Source organism: Mesoplodon bidens (genome assembly GCF_964165515.1).
Source record: "Mesoplodon bidens genome assembly, chromosome: 17".
NCBI lineage: Eukaryota > Metazoa > Chordata > Mammalia > Artiodactyla > Ziphiidae > Mesoplodon > Mesoplodon bidens.
This window is the reverse complement of record NC_138174.1, coordinates 52,004,963-52,027,061: the sequence shown is the minus strand read 5'-3', so window position 1 is coordinate 52,027,061 and position 22,099 is coordinate 52,004,963. Positions and strand designations below refer to the sequence as shown.

The window sequence follows — 22,099 nt, the reverse complement described above, 5'->3', positions numbered from 1 at the left end:
TGTGGAGTCCTTGTAAATCTTTTGTTAGATTTTTTTTTACTGGGTATGTGATGTTTTATAAAATCATTTTAAAATTTAATTTTTCAATTTTCTTTGTTATTTATAGAAATATGATTGATGTTTGCATATTGACCTTATTCTGCAACTTTCTAAGTACACTTATTAGTTATAGTAGCTATTTTATAGATTCTTTGGAGTTTCTTTTACCAGTCATGTCATCTGTGATTAATGACACTTTTACTTTCTGATTTTTTATGCCTTCATTTCTTACTGAACTGGTTAGGAACGACAGACAGTACAAGTTAAATTGAAGTGGTAAGAGTGGACCTTATTGTTTTGTCTCAGTCTTAGGGGAAAGAGACTTAATGTTTCAGTATTAACTGATGTTAGTGCTAGATTTTTTTTTTGGCCGTGTCGGGTCTTAGTTGCAGCACACGGGATCTTTGTTGAGGCATGCGGGATCTTTTGTTTTGGTGCACGGGCTTCTCTCTAGTTGTGGCATGTGGGTTTTCTCTCTCTAGTTGAGTTGTGCGGGCTCCAGGGCGCATAGGCTCTCTAGTTGTGGCATGCGAGCTCAGTAGTTGTGGTGTGCGGGCTTAGTTGCCCTGCAGCATGTGGGGTCTTAGTTCCCCAACCAGGGATCGAACCTGTGTCCCCTGCATTGGAAGGCAGATTCTTTACCACTGGACTACCAGGGAAGTCCCCAGTGCTAGATTTTTTTTATAACTGCCTTTTAAATACCAGATTGACGAAATTCTCTTTTATTCTTACTTTGCAGAGTGTTTTTGTCACGAAAAGGTATTGAATTTGTCAAATTCTTTTGTCTACATTTATTGAGATTATCATAGGGGTTTTCTCTCTTTTTCTGTTAATATTGTGTATTACATGGATTGGTTTTCAAATGTTAAGCCAGCCTTGCATTGGTAAGATAAACCCTGCTTGGTCATGATGTATTATCGTTTTTATACGTATTACTGGATTTGATTTGCTAATATTTTGTTAAGAAGTTTTGTTTTTGTTTATGAGGGCTATCTGCATTTTATTATTTCTTTAAAATGTTTGGTAGACTTCACTGATGAAGCCAACTGAAACTGAAGATTTTGTTGTGCAATGGATTTTTTATTGCAAAATCAGTTTCTTTAATAGGTATAGGTCTATTTAGGTATTCTGTTTCTTCTTGTGTCACTTTTGGTAATTTACGTTTTTCAAGGATTTTTCTCTTAAGTTGCCAGATTTATTGACATAGAGTTGCTTCTGTTGTTGCCTTACTATTCTTATAATGACTACAATCTATTGTGGTGCTCCCCCTCCCCTTTTAAAAATTATACCTGACATTGGTAATACTACTCTTTTATTTTCTTGACCAGTTTTGCTAAGTTTATCAATTTTATTCATCATTTCCAAGAACAGTATTAGCTTTGTTGATTGTTTTCTGTTTCAATATTATATTTTTATTATTTCCTTTTTTCCTACTTTGAATTTAGTTTGCTGGCCTTTCCCTCTTTCTTATGTCATTGGTTTTATATTTTTCTTTTAGTTTCAAAAACTTGGAGCCTGGAGGTAAAGCACAGGCAGGTATCCAGAATCTTGTTAATGCTGAGATTCCAGCTCAAAACATTTGAAGCCAGTGGTGAACTGAATCAAATTAAAGCTTCTTTGAAAGCCCAAACCATGTCAATTACAGAACAAGTGACTCCACTCTAGTGGCCTGATGAAAGGGCATGGCATTTACTGAAGGTAAATCTTATTTACTTCAGTCTCCATTCACCTCAGTGTTCTTTTACACAAAATGTTCAACATAACATCAAATAACAAGGAACACAAAATAGTGAGAAAATAAGATCCACGTGAGAAGAAATAGTCAATGGAAACATACCCTGAGATGACTCAAATAATAGAATTATTAGACAAGGACTTTAAAATAACTATGATAAAAATGCTAAAGAATTTATTTGAACATGTGGACAGCATGCATAACGATATGGGGAACTTCTGCTAATACACAGAAGCTATTAAAAAGAGCTTAATGGAAAAACCTAGAAATGAAAACTATAACAGAAATAAAGAATTCTGCTTTGCAACAGACTGGACACCATAGAGGAAAAAACAGCAGTGAACTTGAATGTAGGAAAATAGAAAATATCCAAACCAAAAACAAAGCGACAAAAGTAATTTTAAAAGATACATCTGAGATCTGTAGGATAGTATCAAGTAATCTAAAATACAAGTTACTGAAGTCTTAGAAAAAGGAAAGAAAACTAAGGCAGAAAAAATGTTGGAAGACGTAATGACCAAGGACTTTCCAAAACTGATGAAAGACATCAAAACATAGATCCAAATTGGCAAAACCAAACAGGATAAAATATACACATACACACACACACACACACACACATACACACACACAGCCTTAAGCATATTGTAGTCAAACTGCTGACCAAATAAAAAGAATCTTAAAAATAGTCAAAGGGAGAAAAAAAGACAGATACATACAGGAAAACAAAGACTTAAATGGTGGCTAATTTCTCATTATCAGTGGAGGACAGTGGCAATAGAACAATATCATAAAACAACTAAGTGTACAACCACTCAACACTTACCAACTAAAAACACAGGAGTGGTTCTGCAAGCAAGGTTCTGCAAGCAAGAAGTAGAAGAGATCTACCAAGGCACTCCCAGCTTTCAGCTAGCAAAGTCTGAGAGTAGAACAGGAGGGCTGAGCAAAACTCCTCTTAGGCATTCCAGGCCTTCACAGAGAATTGGGTGGTTACCCCACAAAAGAAAAGGGAAGGAGCAACAAAACAACTGCTCTGCCTATATTCTCCATTTATTAATTTTCCACTGCTTACTGGCAGTTTAAAAGTTGATACGGAAAAAAAACCCCAACATCTTGAAGTCAGTTATTATAAATAAAAAACATTTGAATGATGTCAAGTCCTACATATAAGCACTGATAGCAGTTCAGCAGATCATTTGTTGCTCTTTTTAATATAGTTTAAGTGCAAGAAGTATTTTGAAACCTATAACTTAATCTTTTTAGGGCATTTAAAAAAATTGTCAGTGTGACTCTTGTTTTTATATATTTTCTTTAATGATAGCTAAAGTACTTATTTTACATTTTCAAAAAGTTTAAGTTTTTATAATAACAGACTGTGAAAGAGATAGATCTTATTTTGAAAACCGTTTTATAAACTTGTACTTACCAGGCTGTGAAAGTTTTTCAATAACTTTCTCTAATTGGATTGTGTTAAAGTTTTTTTTTTTAAATTAATTAATTAATTTATTTATGGCTATGTTGGGTCTTTGTTGCTGCGGGTGGGCTTCCTCTAATTGCGTTGAGTGGGGGCTACTCTTCACTGCGGTGTGCGGGCTTCTTATTGCAGTGGCTTCTCTTGTTGCAGAGCATGGGCTCTAGGCGTGTGGGCTTCAGTAGTTGTGGCACACGGGCTCAGTAGTTGTGGCTCGTGGGCTCTAGAGCACAGGCTCAGTAGTTGTGGCGCACGGGCTTAGTTGCTCCGCGGCGTGTAGGATCTTCCCGGACCAGGGCTTGAACCTATGTCCCCTGCATTGGCAGGTGAATTCTTAACCACTGTGCCACCAGGGAAGTCCCTGTGTTAAAGTTTTGAAGCTTCTGATGACATTGAGTGCCCCAAATTGGATGAATAGTTATGTTCTATGAGGAATGATGACCGTTCATTATGGGTAGGAAAAGGTTTTTGACTCCAGCTAGCCTTTGTTGGTTTCAAATTAAAAAGGTTTTATTACCATGTTGAAGTGTTTGGACATTTTGGGGACTAGGTTATGGGATACTGGGAAGGTTAATAAAAGTAGCAGAGTAACTTGGTCACATCTCTTTTTAAGAATGAAACTATGGTGTTTAGAGATTTGATTAAGTTGTAACATTTTGGAGACAAGGAAGACTAAATAGTTTTTTAATTCTAGTTTTAAGAGTGAGTTGTAAAATGCCTAAATTTGGGCTTTGGCAGGAGGTAGGAAGAGAGAGGTAATATACGTAGAACATATGTACTGGATATATATGAGGGCCATTGCAGCAGTCAGAATATGGAAGAAAAAGCAACTAGGAAGGACTTGTCAGAACGCTTGTGGGCTTTTTTATTGACCTTTTTTGGTATCTGTGACAGCTTTTTAAACTTGTTGGCACACCTTTGTATTTGTAATAATTGGGTTTGACCTAAACTGAGAATTGTTTTTTTGTGAGTTTTGGTTGATACGCCCCTGACTTAGTATGCTATTACATACTGTGATAATTAGTAGATACTTCTCAACCAGTGTGATTGGTTCTAGGGAAAAGGTAGACATAGTTACCTAGTCTGAAACAGACAAGCACACCAGTAGTAGCATTTGAACAGTGGTAGAAATATGTGCAAATCTTAAGGTCTGGCAATTCAGAAAAATTATGTAAAGTGTTTCTACCTAGTAGAATTTAGTTATTCTTTATCCTTCCCAGAGGCTCAGACTTTGCTCATGAGCGTTCAGAAAAGGGAATTCTATGGCTTTTGAAAAAGACCTAGAGGAAAATTTTTTTTTCAAAAAATTTTTTTTCAGATTACATACTGAATTATTTTTAAGTTCAGTTAAAGTTCCTGGGAATGAGAGTAGGGGAGTGCAATGACGGTGAAAGCTTTGCATCTTATTCCTAAAAAATGACCCACTTTGTCAGATTTATGGTTCAGCACCTTTGTTTTAAAAATGAGAAAACTGAAGCCTAGAGAAATAAAATGCTAACCCAGGATTATGTAACTAATGAATAAAGTAAGATGACATCAGACTAGAAATCTGAAAACCCCTGGGTTTTTGGAGTTCATTTCTGTGCCTTTTTTTTTTTTTTTTTTTTTAATAATACCAGACTGCTTCAAGGAAAAGCTGTTAGTTTGGCTTAGAAGACAACATAGATTTGAAAGGGAATAGTGCTTAAAATATAGTAGCTAGATTTTAACACCTATTCTAAGGGTGTGGCAATAATAGGCATCTTATTACTTCAAATTTTTATTATTTCATCCTTTAGTGGTCCATTGGTTCTGGTGTTTGGCAGGTTAATAAAATGCTTTCTTATTTGCAGTCATATTTGTTTGTAATTATTTCTAATTTGGCAGAGCAGCTGTTCTTTCAGATAAGGAAACTGAAGCTTAGTTTCTTTAGTCCTGAGATTTGTGAGGTGAAAAGTATGCCCTTTTTAATGAAAAAATTTCAGCATGATTTGACAGCAGTATTAGGAAACTGTTGTGGCAAAATACTAGAAAAAACCCAGAATATACCATACAGCCACACAGCATGAGTCCGAATTTTTTTTTTTTAATATATGAGGAAACAGTTTGTAAGAATTTAGTTGACAACAGAATGACGGAACTAGGTTTTTCACATTTCTAGTCTTAGTGCTATTTCTTTTGGATAATTCTGCCCCTTCTTGGTCAAGAGAGAAAATGTTCCCTAGCCTCTCCTGTCTCTTAGTAACTGAAGGGATGAAGCGCTTCAAATCTGTTTTGTAACTAGGTAAATGTGAATCCACATATAAGTAACTGAAGGGGTGGCCTTTGGAAGCCCCAGAGCCCCTTCCCAGAGAATTTGATTCTTCCTCAGCTGTGAATTAGAATGTAAAACATCCAAGAAATAATGGAGTTTTGTTGTGGGCTGCCATATCAGCATTTCATCTGCAGTTCCACTTTTCTTTTAAGAGAGAATTCTATGACATGATTCTCTAACCACACCTATCTGTGCTCAGTTTGCTATTTGGGCTACTGCTTTTTGCACTGAGCAGTATACAGTCTGATTATTGGGTCTTTGGGAGTGTGAAGACTGACTTTGTCTTTGAATTAGACACTTAACACATACTTTCTGAATCACTTCTAAAGCGCGATTCTCAGATGTGGTGTGAGGACTCCTAGGGCTTCCTGAGACCCTTTCATGGAGTCTGTGAGGTCCCCACTTTCGCAACTGTATACCTGTGTGAGGCCAGATTTTATATTTCAACCAAAACAGGGTATCATAACAGATTGAATATAAAAGTAGATGTAAGTATCAGTCTATTTAAGGCAGACATTAATGGTATTTGCAAAAAAAAAAAGAAAGAAAAAGAAACATTGTCAATCTTCTTACTAAATTTTTATTTTGGTGTGGGAATATAACTTTATTCACAAAAAAATATAGGGTACAGGTTTCCCCTGATATCTGAAAGTAGTGTTCCTGTGAAACTTTTCGTAAGCTGAAATGTCGTAAAGTGAAGAAGCAGTTACTTTAGGACACATCTTGTCAATGGATGCACAAAATAAATTGAGGTAAAACATAGATGCTCACAGACACAGTTCAAAGCTATGGCGGCTTGATGCTGAGATGCCCAGTGTAGTTCTTGGGGAAGGATCTGGGCAGTGCCACTCGCTGCTCACGATACGGGCTACCCCTGTACAACTTGTTACAAAACAAATGCTGGACACTTTTTGTTTTTCGCCTTTTCTCATAAAAGTGAAAATCCTTTCTGAATTTCTTGTGGTTAGTAGTTACCAATGTAGGTCTTCTGTTAAAGCTTCACAAAGGGGCATAAAGCAAACTTTTGAAAAGCAGGGGATTCCTGTGTTTAGTTTCAGGTGAAGCTATTAGTTATCGAGCTCTGCCCATCCCTGCCTTGCAGTGGGGGTATAGCTCAAACTGGAGAAGGTCAGTCATTTTCAAGGACCAATATGATGCTCTGGGAGAGAGGGGAGGCTATTTTCTCTGGCTTCACTAGCTGTCAGAATAATGTAAGCCCAGAACTGCTCAGGGCTATTTTTGTTGCCACATGTGCCTGCCTCAAAATAAAGCAAGTTCAAAGGAAAGCAGAATAGAAAGGGAGTGTCCTGGTAACATCATTTGAACTCCTGGATCCAGCTATGCCTAAAGACAGTCCTACTATTGGACTTCCCATTTATTTATATCAATAAGTTCCTCCTTTTGATTACTCCTCCTGCCCCCCACCCCCAGGTATTTATGTTAAATCATAATGGATTTATTTAGTTACTTTAAATGAAATAATTTAGAATTTTCTCATTTTTAAATTTTAATATGGTACGTACTGGCTTTTAAATAAAAGCTTTTCCGGATCCTCTGTCATTTTTAAAGTGTAAAAAGATTCTGAGACCAAAAAGTTTGAGAACCACTGCTCTCAAGGTAAGGAGGAATTCCTGCCATTTCTTGGGGGTAATATAAGGGAATGAAGGAACTAACTGAATAGTTTTCAGCATTATAATTACATGTTTTGTGCTAAGTTTGTGCAGTGATAAGAAGTGGTTCATGTGATGCTCATGGATGTATCACGTTTACATATGCTTATTTTGTGGTAATTTTATTTTGTAGAATAAAGTGGGTATGTAATAAATAATTCTTTATGAGTAACCTTTGCTGTAACTAATTACTACATACAAATTATCTATGTTTTACTCTTTTTTTGAATTGGATGCAACTGTATAGTAAACTGGTAATTGAATTTTTCAATGTATATAGTATGTTTGTTGCAATGAAATTTGGGTTTTTAAAAGAGTAATTCTATGTACAGAATATAATTGCATGACTTTGATGTAAATTAGATATTTTTCTTGAATATAAAGTGAAAATTTGGTAGGAACAGACGTGGGTGTATATCCGTGTTCTAAAGTGACTGAGTTAACATATTTAAATTTAATTTTTAATTCCCACTGCCACCTCCAGCTCCTCCTTCTCAAGATTACTGAAAATGGAAGCTTGGGTAAAATTTCATCAGTTATCTTCCACTGAATTTCTAAAGCCTCCAAAAAACTTGGGCAAAACAAAACAGACTTCTTTTTGAAATATTGTACTGGTGTGTTAGCTTTTTGTTTTTTGCTTCACTGTCTAGTTACTATTTTGAAAGTACTAAATTAAAAAGTAAAAACTAATATGATGAGTGTGTTAGGAAGATTAATTACAACCTTTATATCTAGGGGTGATTCTTTTTTTAATTGAGGTATAGTTGATTTACAGTGTTGTGCTGATCTCTGCTGTACAGCAAAGTGACTCAGTTATTTGATTCATGTGTTTTGAAGTCTTTCTTAAGAAAATTAAGTTCTTTTGGGAGATTTTATTAAAACATTTAATTTTCTGCATTGCTTTGGCTTTTCTAACTTACTTAGTGCATGTGCTCTCCTCCCCAGATACAGCTGGAGGAGAATGACCCTCTTAGATATTCACCCATGCTTTTCAGGGGTATTATTATTAGTTGTATCCTTAACTGAGTATATTCAGAGATTGATAAAATTTTATTTTTATGCCTTTAAAATCATTGGTTTGAATGACTTCATAGTGATCTGATGTAAATTTTAAATCCTTACAAAGGTGAGAGATTAGAAATCCAAATGTGCATGACACATTTGGATGGAATGGAGCACTTTGCTCCATTCCACTGGACTCCTATCCCTCATGAATCAAGTATCAGTAGATACCCACCTCAGCCCTTTTCTGTTGGTTCCCTCTGCCTGGGCTGACCTTTTTCCAGAAAGCCAAAAAGCTTGCTTGCACTACATTCTGTTCCCTATTTAAATTCTGACCCTGTTTAAATATCCTTACCTGATAATCTCATCTAGGATCTACTCATTCATTCCTTCTCCTCCCTCCCTTTGCTTTCTTCCTCTTTTTCCCCCTTCATTCCTCTTCTTCTATTCTTTATCCCATTACCTGGCATTTTTCCTCTTCAGAGCACTTGTTTATATGAGAATGCCTTCTGTGTGTGTATTGTCTGGCTCCTCCGTACACAAGAATCCCCAGTAAGTTATCTGATAATGATATCCATTTACCATTCTGGTCATTTTCTAAGAATGTTTGACTTTGTTTATATATTTATAAAAGGTGGCACCTAGAAGTGAAAGCAGTGGCACTCCCCACTGCATGGGAGAGCTGCACTGTTTCCTCTCTGGTTATGATTTGTTTTCCTCCATTTCAACGCTTTATCTCATTTGACTTTTGTAAGTTGAAATACTTAGTTGCTTCCCCTTCACCCCGCCTTCCACAGTGCTATTGGTAAGCCATGTCTTCTTTATTTTGTAGTTTCTGGTTTTCTTTGTGTTTTCCCTGCTCCCCTCCTTCTATCCCCTCACTGCTCCCACCCTCCTACCCCCAACACACACACAGAAGGGTAATTGAAGTTGGAGCACTCTGTGGTCAGAATTGTACTTTATTGGCAGATTACGTTTTTGCTGGGCTTAGAAGTACTTATGGAACAGAGACTTAGTGGGAATTCAGCCTGTTTTCTAAGGTAGGAGTGAAGTTTGTCACTCTTTCAATATTATTTCTTTGTCCTTAATGTTTTCAAAATCTGATTCTTTTTTTCTCTTTCCCTGATCTGAAAGAAGATTTCAGCCCCACTTTTCTTTCACATCTTTCTAGAATGCTGACAGTGTAGCAGAGGGTAAAGACTAGCTTTGACAAGATAATGTGTCATTCAAATCACAAACCTATCATCAGCAGTACCAACTGGTATAGTAAAGTACCTCGTGAACAGTCTTGCTTACCATGGAGACAGTTTTTTAAAATAACCCCTTACTATCAGAATATAGTTTTCTTTTGATTCAGTAATTTAAACATTTTTACTTCATTAATTTTGCATAGCAGGTTATTATTGCTAGATGTTCAGATGAAGTAGCATTGGTACTTTTAATTAAGATAAATAGAAAAGAGAACACACAGTTTGCCTTTTGTCCCTGACCCATAACATTTTGGTATATTATTAAACTTCTGGGGTTCAGATTATTTTTTACTTAGCTATAATTTATAACTACATACCTTTTTCTTGTTTTCAAAAGTTATTAAAATAAAAATGAAATGGGGCTTCCCTGGTGGCGCAGTGGTTGAGAGTCCGCCTGCCGATGCAGGGGACGTGGGTTCATGCCCTGGTCCGGGAGGATCCCACATGCCACGGAGCGGCTGGGCCCGTGAGCCATGGCCGCTGAGCCTGCGTGTCCGGAGCCTGTGCTCCGCAACGGGAGAGGCCACAACAGTGAGAGGCCCGCATACTGCAAAAAAAAAAAAAAAAAAAAAAAAAAGAAGTGGCTTCCTGTAGGACTTAAGAAAAATTACCTCCCAAATGCATATTTACCTGTTCTGTTGTTAAATGTGAAATTGTAAACCTTGCTTCTACTATGTAATTTGCAGTCTAACACATTTTAAAAAGTAATCTGCCTTTCAGACTATTTTAAGTATTTAACATTTTTTTGTATGGTGGTTAATTCATTATGATTGTTGTGGCTTTTATTGGTTCTTGATTTGGTTTGAATTGCTTCTAATAGAAGATGTTGAGCAAAGATTGTTCAGGAGTTTATCTTGCTGTTTTATAAAACTGTATTCTAGGCCACAATAATTTTTTAAAAATCTCCACATTTTTAGCTGCTAACATTTAAATTCACTTTTAAAGTGTCCTGTTTAAAAAATAATGGAGGGAATGGAATAGATTTGCTGTTTAGCTAAGAGAAATGTAAAGTGACAGTTATTAGAAAGGCTGTTATTAAGTTGAAAATTTACCACAACAATCAAACCAATACTCAATCAAACTATAGCATTTGGACTCAATGTAGAGATTCTGAATTTGTTCATTAACAGTAGTTGCAATAAAACTGTATAACACAGTGATAGTATTATGTATCACAGTGATTTCCAGTAAACTGAAGTATGTTCAGCTTGGTGTCTAGTTAGGTTAATGTTTAGTTGATTGTGCTTATTCAGGTTACCTAACATGAAAAAGTACTGTTTCATGGTCTCTCATGCAGTGTTACCAGATTGCCAGATATAAGTGTATCTGTAGATACATCATGAGGTTATTGTCCCATTTCTTCATGCTTATTTCATCGCAGAGGCTGACCCCAGCCTCTCCAGTTTCTTTGAATTCGTTGTCCAGCTCTTTCCTATATCCTTATCTGTGGACTTTTTGCTAAAGGAAATTCCTTGTTTAATCGGTGTTTCAGAAAAATGGGAAAATTCATGGCCCATTGTCTCTGGAGTCATATCATCATCTTCACTAGCAATTAAGTGAAAAGCAGGCTCTAAAATTTTTCTCACAGAATTACCAACATGAATATTATCTTTAATATAGTGCATTTAATATTAATGCGCAATATTAACGTTAGCATTATTAATATTAACATTATTTAATAATGCTCATTGTGATAAACATGAAAAAATTAAGTTACCACAAATCACTTTGTCTGCATTTAAAAAATGGTTGGTATAAATAAATATATTGAAATAAATTTCAAAGAGAAAGTGTTTAAAAATCTCATGTACCATTGAAATGAATTTTTTTTTTCCTGTTTAGGTTATAACCCACTTCAAGTCTTCGTAAATAAGTGGAAATAGATCTATGAGAAAAGTTGATATACAATTACTAACAGATTACCCTGAAACTTAACTTAGTAGCACAGCAGACATTTATCATCTCATGACATATATCATTCCTGTGGGTCAGAAATTTGGAGCAGGTTAGCTAGGTATTTCTGGCTCTGAGTCTTTCATGAGATTGTGGTCAAGCTTTTGGTCAGTGCTGCAGTCTTTTCATGGTTCCACTGGCTCTGTAGAATCGGCTTCCATGTTCATTCACGTATGGTTGTTGGCAAGAGACCTTTGCCCTCCCTGGAGCCCTCATTTCATAGCCACATGGTGCTCTCTGTAAGGCTACTTGAGTGTCCTTGAAGCATAGCAGCTGATTTCTCTAGAATATATATATATAATTGCAAATGACCTAGATGGTGTCTGACCTTAAACGTCAGACACCATCACTTCTGCCGTATTCTGTTTGTTTAGAAGCAAGCCACTAAATTGAGCCTACTCTCAAAGAATTGGGGAATTGGGCTCTGCCTTTTGAAGGGAAGATTGATGAGTTTGAAGACACAGTCACCACAAAGATGTACACTAAGGAGTCTTAGCATTATATAATAAATGCTGTACTAGTTCCTTAATAGAGTAATTCTCAACTCTGATACTGTATCAGACTTATCTGTACAGCTCTTATAAAATAAACAAAGCAAAATGCAGATGGTTGTATTAGACCTGTTGATTCACTTGCAGTTAGATTTTCCATAGGTGTTTCTACTGTGCAGCCAAAGCTGTCCAGTGTCTTTAAGATGTACTTTTTGATTCAGTGACATGTTACTGCTATAATTCTGCAAAACTGTTACATTCCAGATATGTATAGGAATTAAGACTTTTTGGTATATGTATTAAAGTATTTTCTAGCTTTAATGTGTATAAGTTCCATATTAATATTCTAGCATTTGAACTTTTGGTAGAACATGTGGAATTTCTATTTTGTGTTTAGTATTGTTAGAGTTAAAATTGCTAATAGTTGTTGCAATAAAGAGCGATAAAAATGAATTGAAGGATGTCATGTATCATGTATGTATCTATTTTTCCTCAAATGAACTATTAGGTTATCCTATCTTTCCCCCTCTTTTGTAGTCATCTCTCCCTACTGTAATTCCCTAATGTATTTGTCTTTTTTTTAAAACTGTGATTGGTAAGTCTTTTTGTGTCATCAGTATCCTTTGAAAATTTAATTTACTGAGCATTATTTATGTTACTGGCATGAAGCTAAGAGAAGCTAGGAAGTTAAATCTAAGCTGGAGGTGGATTCTAAGTTGGGATTTTGCCAAGTTGGTGGCATAGAAGAAGAGTACAAAGAAAGTGAGGCAAACGTGGCTGAGGAATTTAGAGGTTGTTTGAAATAGTGGACTCTGAGGGGAGAGTACAGGAGGAAGTAGATTAGAGGAACTGTGCCTTGGACAGCAACTAAGGGGCGGTATTGTAGGGGGCTTTTACTAGGATGGATAGGGAGTTGGTGGCTGTAACTAGATGTTTGTAGTGGTAAGTAAATTGGAGGTCTGGTTTTTGGGTAGCTCGTTGTAAGAAGCAATTTGGTGTAGTGGTTAAGAGAGCAGACTTTAGAGTAAGAAATTTAGGTTTAAATCTTTGTTCTGTTACTAATTTACATGTAGTCTTGGGCAGTTTGCTTAGCTTTTTCCTGCGCCTCAGTTTCATCAGTAAAATGAGAACTAACTATAGAATGTAAAGTGTGGAGCACCGTTCATGGCGCAAATGAGGGTTCAGTAAATGTTAGTGCTTAGCTATTGCTATTATTTTATTATTATTTACCCTAACTTGTAAAATGACCTTTAATTGAATAGGTAACAACTTTAGCTTAGTTGAAAAACAATTATCTGCTTTTTAGCAATTGGATGGGCATGGTTTGGGCATCAGAAACTTTCCCTCTTCCCTCCTGACCCTGTTTCTTTTTCACTTCCTACTCCCTACCCCCATCAACAAATAACCATAGTTACTTGTTTATACTTATACCTATTCATTATTCAGACATAAGCCAACCCAAATATATAATCTCCTTTTCTCCCCACACAAATGGTAATATACTATACACATTTTTTCTCTATCTCGCTTTTTAAACTTAACAAATGGATAGGAAAATTTCTCCATGATATGAAAACTTCCTCATTCTTTTTTGTCCTTTTGCTGTATGCCATTCCCTTTTGTAGATTTAGTATACTTTCTTTTTCCAGTCCTCTGTAAATGGACAGTTGCAGATTTTTGATTTTACAATCAGTGTGACACTGAATGACTTGTACACATATCATTTTGAACATGTAAGTATATCTGTAAAGTTAATTCATTGAAGTAGAATTGCTGGGTCAGTTGCATTTGTGATCTTTTTACTGCCATACCCTAGGAGCTACTAGTTTACTCTCAGCAGCAATAATGTATGAAAACTGATTGTTTCCGTGTAATCTTGGCTCCAGAATATGTTTCCATATATTTAGATTTTATCAACTTTATAACGGAAAAATGACATTTCAGTATAGCTTAAGTTTGAATTTCTCTTATGGATGATGTTATATTTTTACTCATATTTAAGAATCATTTTTATTTCTTTTTCTGTTTAGTATTTCATTTGACTTTTAAGTCTTTTTTACATTCTTAAGTTTTTGCTTCTTTTGTATAGTCAAATTACTCTTGTGCAATATATGGATTTTCTGTCATAATTCAAAAGGTCTTCATTACTCCAGAGTTGTAAAATAACTTTTTCTTGTTTTCTTCTAATACTATAATGGTTTCATGTTTTTACTGTGGTATATGGAATAAGTTATGGGTCCAACTTAATTTTTTAGAAAGACAGCTGCCAAATTTTCTCAATACCATTTATTTTGTAGTTCATCCCTTCTTCCTTGACTTGGATGTCACCTTTATAAAATTTATGTTTCTATATATAGTTGGGTCTATTTCTAAACTTGCTTTTCTTTCATTAAAATTCTGTATTGTGTGGTATGTTTTCAAGTTTCCCTTTATTGTCCTCTTTTTCAGGGATTTTCTGACCATTATTTACCTTGTTCTGGGGGATAATAGCCTCTTGGTTTTGTTTTTTTTTTTGCGGTACGCGGGCCTCTCACTGTTGTGGCCTCTCCCGTTGCGGAGCACAGGCTCCGGACGCGCAGGCTCAGCGGCCATGGCTCACGGGCCCAGCTGCTCCGTGGCATGTGGGATCTTCCCGGACCGGGGCACGAACCCGTGTCCCCTGCATTGGCAGGCGGACTCTCAACCACTGCACCACCAGGGAAGCCCGCCTCTTGGTATTTTTATTGGTACCATGCTAATTATTAGTTTTTGATGTTTTGGTATTGTTTATAATTTGTTATAACTTCGTTTTTTAATAATAGAGCCTACTGAATCTTTAGTACATGTATTAGTGTGTATTTGGCAGAATACTGAATGATGACTACATATACCATATAAAGCATATTAAGATAAGGGAGAGAAACTTATATTTCTTCATTGCTTTCTATGAACCAGATGCTTTTTTACATATATTAACTCATTTAACTATCATGCTATTAGTTTGTAACTGGAATTCGTAGAATGTGCAATTGTTTATGGTTAAATTTCCTTCAACATTGCTTTTTTCTTCAGCTGTGATGCAGATCCATCAGCCCTGGCAAAATATGTTCTCGCTTTGGTAAAGAAAGACAAAAGTGAAAAAGAATTAAAGGCGTTATGTATTGATCAACTGGATGTATTTCTTCAAAAAGGTAAGATCTTTGGTTTAAAAATACTACTTTAAAAAGTTATTTAAAGTAAGATTCAGAGAGTGTTAAAGGAGTTCAGTAAGAGACAGACTCTAACTGTAACAAAGTTGAACAAATAGTATTATTACTGATTATATCCATAGCTTATTTATAATGGAAATCTTTTCTTTCATTAACATCCATATGCTCATTCTTAAAGAATGCTCTTATTTTTTTCTTAAGAGATTAAGAAAATGACTGAAAGATAGTACTGCTTAGGAACCTACTTTGGATGTTGTCTAGCACAGTGCTTCTCAAATTTTTTTACCTTGCCAGCATCTAGGTATTGATAATATTTCTGTTTGTCATACTAGGCAGGACACATGGAGACTAGTGGTGGCTGGGAGTGACTGATCCAGAGGCTCTAGCCATTCTAGCCCTCAGCATCCTGAGAATTGAATGGATCAGTATTACCATGGGACTTGTGCCATAGCACACTGGTTGGGAAGCTGTTGGTCTTAGTATAATTTTTAGATGTATAAAAATCAAGGCATATTTCATCATACTGATGTGGAGAATTAGAGAATAAATATCTTAGCAAATGTTTTTTAATCTATGCTGGTTTTGGTTTTATTTTTAGAGACACAGATATTTGTGGAAAAACTTTTTGATGCTGTGAATACAAAGAGTTATCTACCTCCTCCAGAGCAGCCATCATCAGGAAGCTTAAAGGTAGAATTTTTTCAGCACCAAGAAAAAGATATAAAAAAAGAAGAGGTAAGAATTTGTGTTAAACTTTACATGTTCTTTAAAAACATATTTGGAATAATTAAACGGAGGTTTTTTTTTATTTCTAGTTTTATTTATTTTTATCTGTGTTGGGAGTCCTCAAGACCACCTCCAGGTTTGATTATTTCACTAGGAGTACTCACAGAACTCAGAGCATATAGTCATACTCATGGCTATGATTTCTTACGGTGAAGGGATACAAAGCAAAATCAGCAAAGGGAAAAAAGTATATGGTGCAAAATCTGGGGAAAAACAGGAACACATTTCCAGAGGTCTCTTCCAGTGGACTCAAAGAAGATGCACTTAACAAGTAGTGACAACATGTGTGAACCAGGGATGCTCATTAGAGACACAGTGCCCAGGGTTTTTATTTAGGGCTGGTTACATAGGCATCTTCAGCCTAGTATGTACCAAAATTCCAGACTCTGAGGAGGAAAGCAGATGTTCAACATAGACCATATTGTTTATCCAGACAGTTTAGGCATAGTGAGCTCTTGTTATCAGGGAATGGTGGGAACCTTCCAGAAATTGTTGTTTGCAGATGCCAGCTAAGGGCTTACCTTATCAGCAGGTCTTTCTAAAGATAACAGTCGCAGGAGTGCTTTTAACTCTTTTCTGCACAGTATCTTATAGGTATGGACTCTTATTATCTGTGTTCTGTGAAAATAGTTAGATTGTCAGTAGATCTGTTTGCTTCTGCCTACATGCATTTTGTAGGGGACTATTTTTTTTTAATAGATTTATTTATTTATTATTTATTTTTGGCTGTGTTGGGTCTTCCTTGTTGCACACAGGCATTCTCTAGTTGTGGTCAGCGGGGGCTGCTCTTCGTTGCAGTGCATGGGCTTCTCATTGCAGTGGCTTCTCTTGTTGCGGCGCGCAGGCTTCAGTAGTTGTGGTGCACAGGCTTAGTTGCTCCGCGGCATGTGGGGTCTTCCCAGACCAGGGCTCCAACCCGTGTCCCCTGCATTGGCAGGCGGATTCTTAACCACTGCGCCACCAGGGAAGCCCTGTAGGGGACTGTTTTTAAGGTAGTCAAATAAAAGGACCTTCACAGGGCAATGGAAATGACTTCATACTTGAAGAGGTGTTTACCTTTCATACAAGATTACCACTCTTGTTTAATAATCATATAATAATTCGAATTTCCTCAGTTTGATGTTTATTTAGATTGTAATTTTACCAAAAATAATCGTTGACAATTAAGCTATTAATATAATATATCCATGGTTAGCCTAGTTTTAGGTTAAACAAATCTTGGTTAAAATTTTGCCACCGTTTGGGGCTTCCCTGGTGGCGCAGTGGTTGAGAGTCCGCCTGCCAATTCAGGGGACATGGGTTTGAGCCCTGGTCCGGGAGGATCCCACATGCTGCGGAGCAATGAAGCCTGTGCGCCACAACTACTGAGCCTGCGCTCTGGAGGCCACGAGCCACAACTGCTGAGCCTGAGTGCCACAACTGCTGAAGCCCGCGCGCCTAGAGTCCGTGCTTTGCAAGAAGAGAAGCCACCCAATGAGAAGCCTGCGCACTGCAACGAAGGGTAGCCCCTGCTTGCCGCAACTAGAGAAAAGCCTGTGCACAGCAACAAAGACTCAATGCAGCCAAAAATAAAAATAAATAAAATAAATAAATTTAAAAAAACATTTACCACCGTTTTGTGACCTTGAAATTACTACTTTTCCAACCCTTAGTTTACTCAGCTGTGAAATGGAAATATTATAGGGCTGTTGTGAGGAATAGTAAAATAAGGTCTGTGAAGCACTTGGCAGAGTATGTGGCATAAAGTAGGTTCTCAGTAAATGATAGTTGCTGTTATTGTTGAGACATTGTTGTGTGGTGGGTGTGGTTGTGGCCTTTGGTTTTTTTTCACCTGATACTTTTTTTTTTCCAGATTATATAAGTAATATATGTTCGTTATGTTTATATATGTGTTATATAATATTTATGTATGTATGATATGTATTGTAATTTACACATGTATTTACATATGTATTATATAATTCTCAAATGTATTTTTGTCTCTGTATATCTGAACATATTTACACACATGTATATATATATATAGTTACACGCACATATACATAAGACACCCCCATCACTTCTGTCTTCAGAGGAAGACCAGAAATAATTTTATAACTGCATGTTTTGTACCTAACGGTATAGGGGGTCTGTTAGTAAGGAAGAATGGGATAGTGGATATTGTCTTGGCAACTGCTTATGCAACATAGAGATATACAGTAATTTATTTAAATTTTACCCATTGATGGAAGTCTGGGTTGGTTCCAGAATTTTTTCCAGATAATTGCAAATTATATTTTAATTCTTGGAAATCTTGAGTAAATCATGGGCTCTTTGTTTGAGAGGCAGTAAGCCTTAGTCTTACATCTGTTGATATAATAATATTTCACCACAGTTGTCTTGAGCAGTTGTGAAGGATATTTATCCCTCATCTTTCAGAACCGAAATGTCAGATGGCAGTCTGGATTTTAAATGCTGTGGGTGTTGTGAAAGTTCGCAGTTGGGCAGGTACCATGGAATGTGACAGTCTGTCAACCTAACTTACTTACAAGGGTGCATGGAAGCAAACTGAAGGGAAAAAGTGCATCAGGAGGGTTTTTTGTTTTGTTTTGTTTTTGCAGGGGGGAAGGTTGAAATGGGTAGGAAGAGTAGAACAAAAAAAGTACTTACAAGAAAGAAAAAAAAAGGCAAACTGTTAAAAGAAGGCTTTTAAGTACTGTTTCTCAGAGTTTGGTCTGTTGATAGGATTTCCATTTAATTTATCATCCAGTGTGAGACACTTGACAGTGAGAGGCTTTTACCCAAAGGAATGCTGAAACAGCTGGCATAAACTGGGACATATTTATGCTATCTGTAGACTACGTGCATCAGAATATCTTAGGATTTTTATTAAACATGCAAAATCTTGAGCCCTATCATATTTACAGAAGCTCATGTTCAATATTTTCTCAATTTGTTTATCCTCTGAATTCTTTTTTCTCTAATAGCACCTCTTAATGTCCTGTGGAACCAGTTTTTTGGGCAGCATGGAAAACTGGTCTAGAGAAAGTAGCACTGATCAAGGCAATGTTTTTCAAGGCTGCATTAATTATATAATATGAATTGTAGGAAAGAGGAATATATAGCTGTCATACTGCTGTGAGAAACTAGAGAACTGTTTTCACTTGTTTGTTTATTTTCACGGGTATTGTTTTCTCAAATGTTTTCTTTTTCTATGACTTGGTTAGTTCTAATGCATTCTCCTTTAGTCCCTAATGTGTTTGGTGCCAGATCAAATCCATGAAACCAAAACTTGAATGGACTTTTGAAAGAAGGAATAAAATTGGCTTTCCATTAATGATGTGTAAAATGAGGACACTTGCTTAAAATGTTTTTCTTGCTGCTGTTATCTAAGATAAGCATTTATGAATTTCTTTACCATTCACTTTAACTTTCACCAAGCCTGTCTTTTATTGTTAAATTAAATGATTGTACCCAGAAGACAAATTTATTTTGTTTAACGCTTTCACAAGAAGACCCTATTGCTCATATTTTAATATCAGTTAAGTCATTGAAACAGTAACATGGCAAGGAATAACTGTTGTTAAACTTGCACACATTTTTCTTTGTATATCAGATCACAAAAGAGGAAGAGCGAGAGAAGAAGTTTTCTAGAAGGCTAAATCACAGTCCTCCTCAGTCAAGCTCCCGATACAGAGAAAATAGGTGATTGATTCTTTGAACCATGTTCAATGTTTAGACATTGCTTTTATTTTATTGAATATTTAGATTTGATTTTCTTTTACATAGGGGTAAGTAATATCTACTCTTTTATTGGTCTAGGAAAGTGTTAACTCGATCCTTTTCTACCAAGAATATCTAGGTGAGATTTGTTGGTCCTGGAAGTGAGGTTTAGAACAGTGCTCAGCATATGTTGGTTATTGTTATTATTTTTATTCCTAACTGCAAGTTCCAGTGAAGTCTTAATGTGAGACCTTTTTTGCCCAAAGTTTCCCTTTAGAGTAAATACATTATTTTTCCCATTAAGGCTTCAAAAGCATTTAGAGTGCATTGCATGTAGTATATGCCTATAAGTACGAGACTGTGTACAAGACAATATATACTATAGGACATATGTACATATCCCTTAATGTATAGATGCATTTGTGTATAAAATGAAGACTTCAAAAGAGTTTTCTTTTTCCTTAGCAGGGGTTTTAGAGTACTTTAGCAGATCATGTTTAGTTTTTCAGTTTTTTGAGTTTCCTATGTTTGTATATTGATGGTGGGATAAAGAATCATGATGGTACAAGAATAAAATAGAACTTTTGCATTTAATTGGAGTTTTTCCTGTATCCACTTAAATATTTTCATATAAGTGATCATATATTTCTTTAGAAGTCGTGATGAGAGGAAAAAAGATGATCGTTCTCGCAAAAGAGATTATGATCGAAACCCTCCTCGAAGAGATTCATACAGAGACCGGTACAATAGAAGGCGAGGGCGAAGTCGCAGTTACAGCAGGAGTCGGAGTCGAAGTTGGAGTAAAGAGAGGCTTCGTGACAGGGATAGAGATAGAAGCAGGACTAGAAGCAGAAGCAGGACCCGAAGCAGGGGTAAATAATCCACATATATGTATATTTTGGTTGGCACTTTCATTGTGAAAAAAATTCTGTATTTGAGGGTTTTAAAAATTGTTTTAATTTTGTCAGTGTTACCTTTATTTTTTCTATTTTGATGTATTTTGTGTGTCTAAGTGAATACTTTTTAAAAATTTCTTAAAAAATTTTTATTTTATACAAATTAAAGCCACAATGAATTACCACTGTACACCCATCAGAATGATTGAAATTAAAAAGACTTGCTCTACCCAGTGTTGGTGAGGATGGAGATAAGTGTCTTTGGAAGACACTTGAACAGTATCTTAAAAATGTTAAGCCTATACCTACCAAATGATCCAGTCAGTCATTCTACTCCTAGGTGTTTACTTAAAAGAAATGAAAGTGTATTTCCACACAAAGACATATACAGATGATCATGGCAACTTCATTTGTTATAGCCAAAAGCTAGAAGCAATCCAAACGTCCATCAACAGGTGAATGGACGAACAAATTATGGTATATCCATAGAATGGATAAAAAGGAAAGAACTATTGATACATGCAGGAAAATGCATGAATCTCAAAATAATTATGCTGATTGAAAGAAGCCACACAAAAAAGTGTGTGTGTGTGTGTGTGTGTGAGAGAGAGAGAGAGAGAGAGAGAGAGAGAGAGAGAGAGAGAGAGAGACATAGAGACATAGAATTTTAGAAACTGCAGACTAATCTATGATGACAGAAAACAACTTAGTGGTTGCCTGGGATAAAGTAAAGGAGGAATGGATCATAAAAGGGAACAAGGATACTTTTGGGGGGTGATGAGTATGTACAGTATATACCTTATTTTGATTGTGATGTTTGGTTTCACAGGTGTATACATAGATCAAAATTCATTAAATTGTACATTTTAAGTATGTTCAGTTTATCATATATCAGTTAGACCTCAAAACTAGGAAAACAGTTAAAATTTTTCATTTCAGATGTGTGAGTTTACAAGAGCGTCTCATTTCCAACATGCATATTTTTCTTTCAATGTGTATTATTGAAAGGGATATATTGCAGGCAGTAAAACAACTAAACACCTTAAGAGTAAAACACCTTTACTCAACTTAGATTTTTACTACCCTTGTGACCTTTATTGTATAGTTACTTTTAGTCTTTAGGAAATAATGTTTATGGCTTTTGTATAAACCCTGTATTTCTCTGTTACTCTTAGTTTCCACCCCCCCCACCCCGTGATCTAGGTGTATTAGGCCTTTCTGCACATTGCTTCACTTAACTGATCTCCTTAATGTCTTTTCTCTTTCCTTGGTAAATTTTCTTTTCTTAGCCCAGTTAAGTTCTTTGTGTTTATTATGTGCTCCTTTTTCTTTCTCTTTACACATCCATTCTCATCTTCAACAAATAGTGTTCATTGTATAAAGCCATGCTAGGACCTTTGAATGGAGGACAACTAAATGTTCATCACAGAAAAAATAACCATACTTATATTGTATATATTGTTTTGTTGGCTAAAGTTACGCATGCTACGATTGCAATGAAGAAAATTAAAAAATTCTCTGCTATAACTAAAACTGAAAAGAAAAATCTCATTAAGTACAGCAAGTTTATGTGTGCTTTTTTAGTTTAGGTCATATTGAAAAGAAATAGCTTATCTTGGA

General features: G+C 35.9%; 1 protein-coding gene across 16 annotated transcripts in view; it reads left to right on the top strand.

Moving 5' to 3' along the window:
• The window catches only part of RBM26 (RNA binding motif protein 26), an 84,934-nt gene that overhangs the window by 11,002 nt on the left and 51,833 nt on the right, over positions 1-22,099 (top strand). For all 16 annotated transcript variants that reach the window (XM_081215178.1, XM_081215177.1, XM_081215174.1 and 13 more), the window contains exons 2-5: positions 14,959-15,077; positions 15,694-15,830; positions 19,477-19,565; positions 20,238-20,455. In XM_081215178.1, coding sequence (XP_081071304.1) covers positions 14,959-15,077; positions 15,694-15,830; positions 19,477-19,565; positions 20,238-20,455 — 563 coding nt within the window. The remainder of the gene's footprint in view (positions 1-14,958; positions 15,078-15,693; positions 15,831-19,476; positions 19,566-20,237; positions 20,456-22,099) is intronic.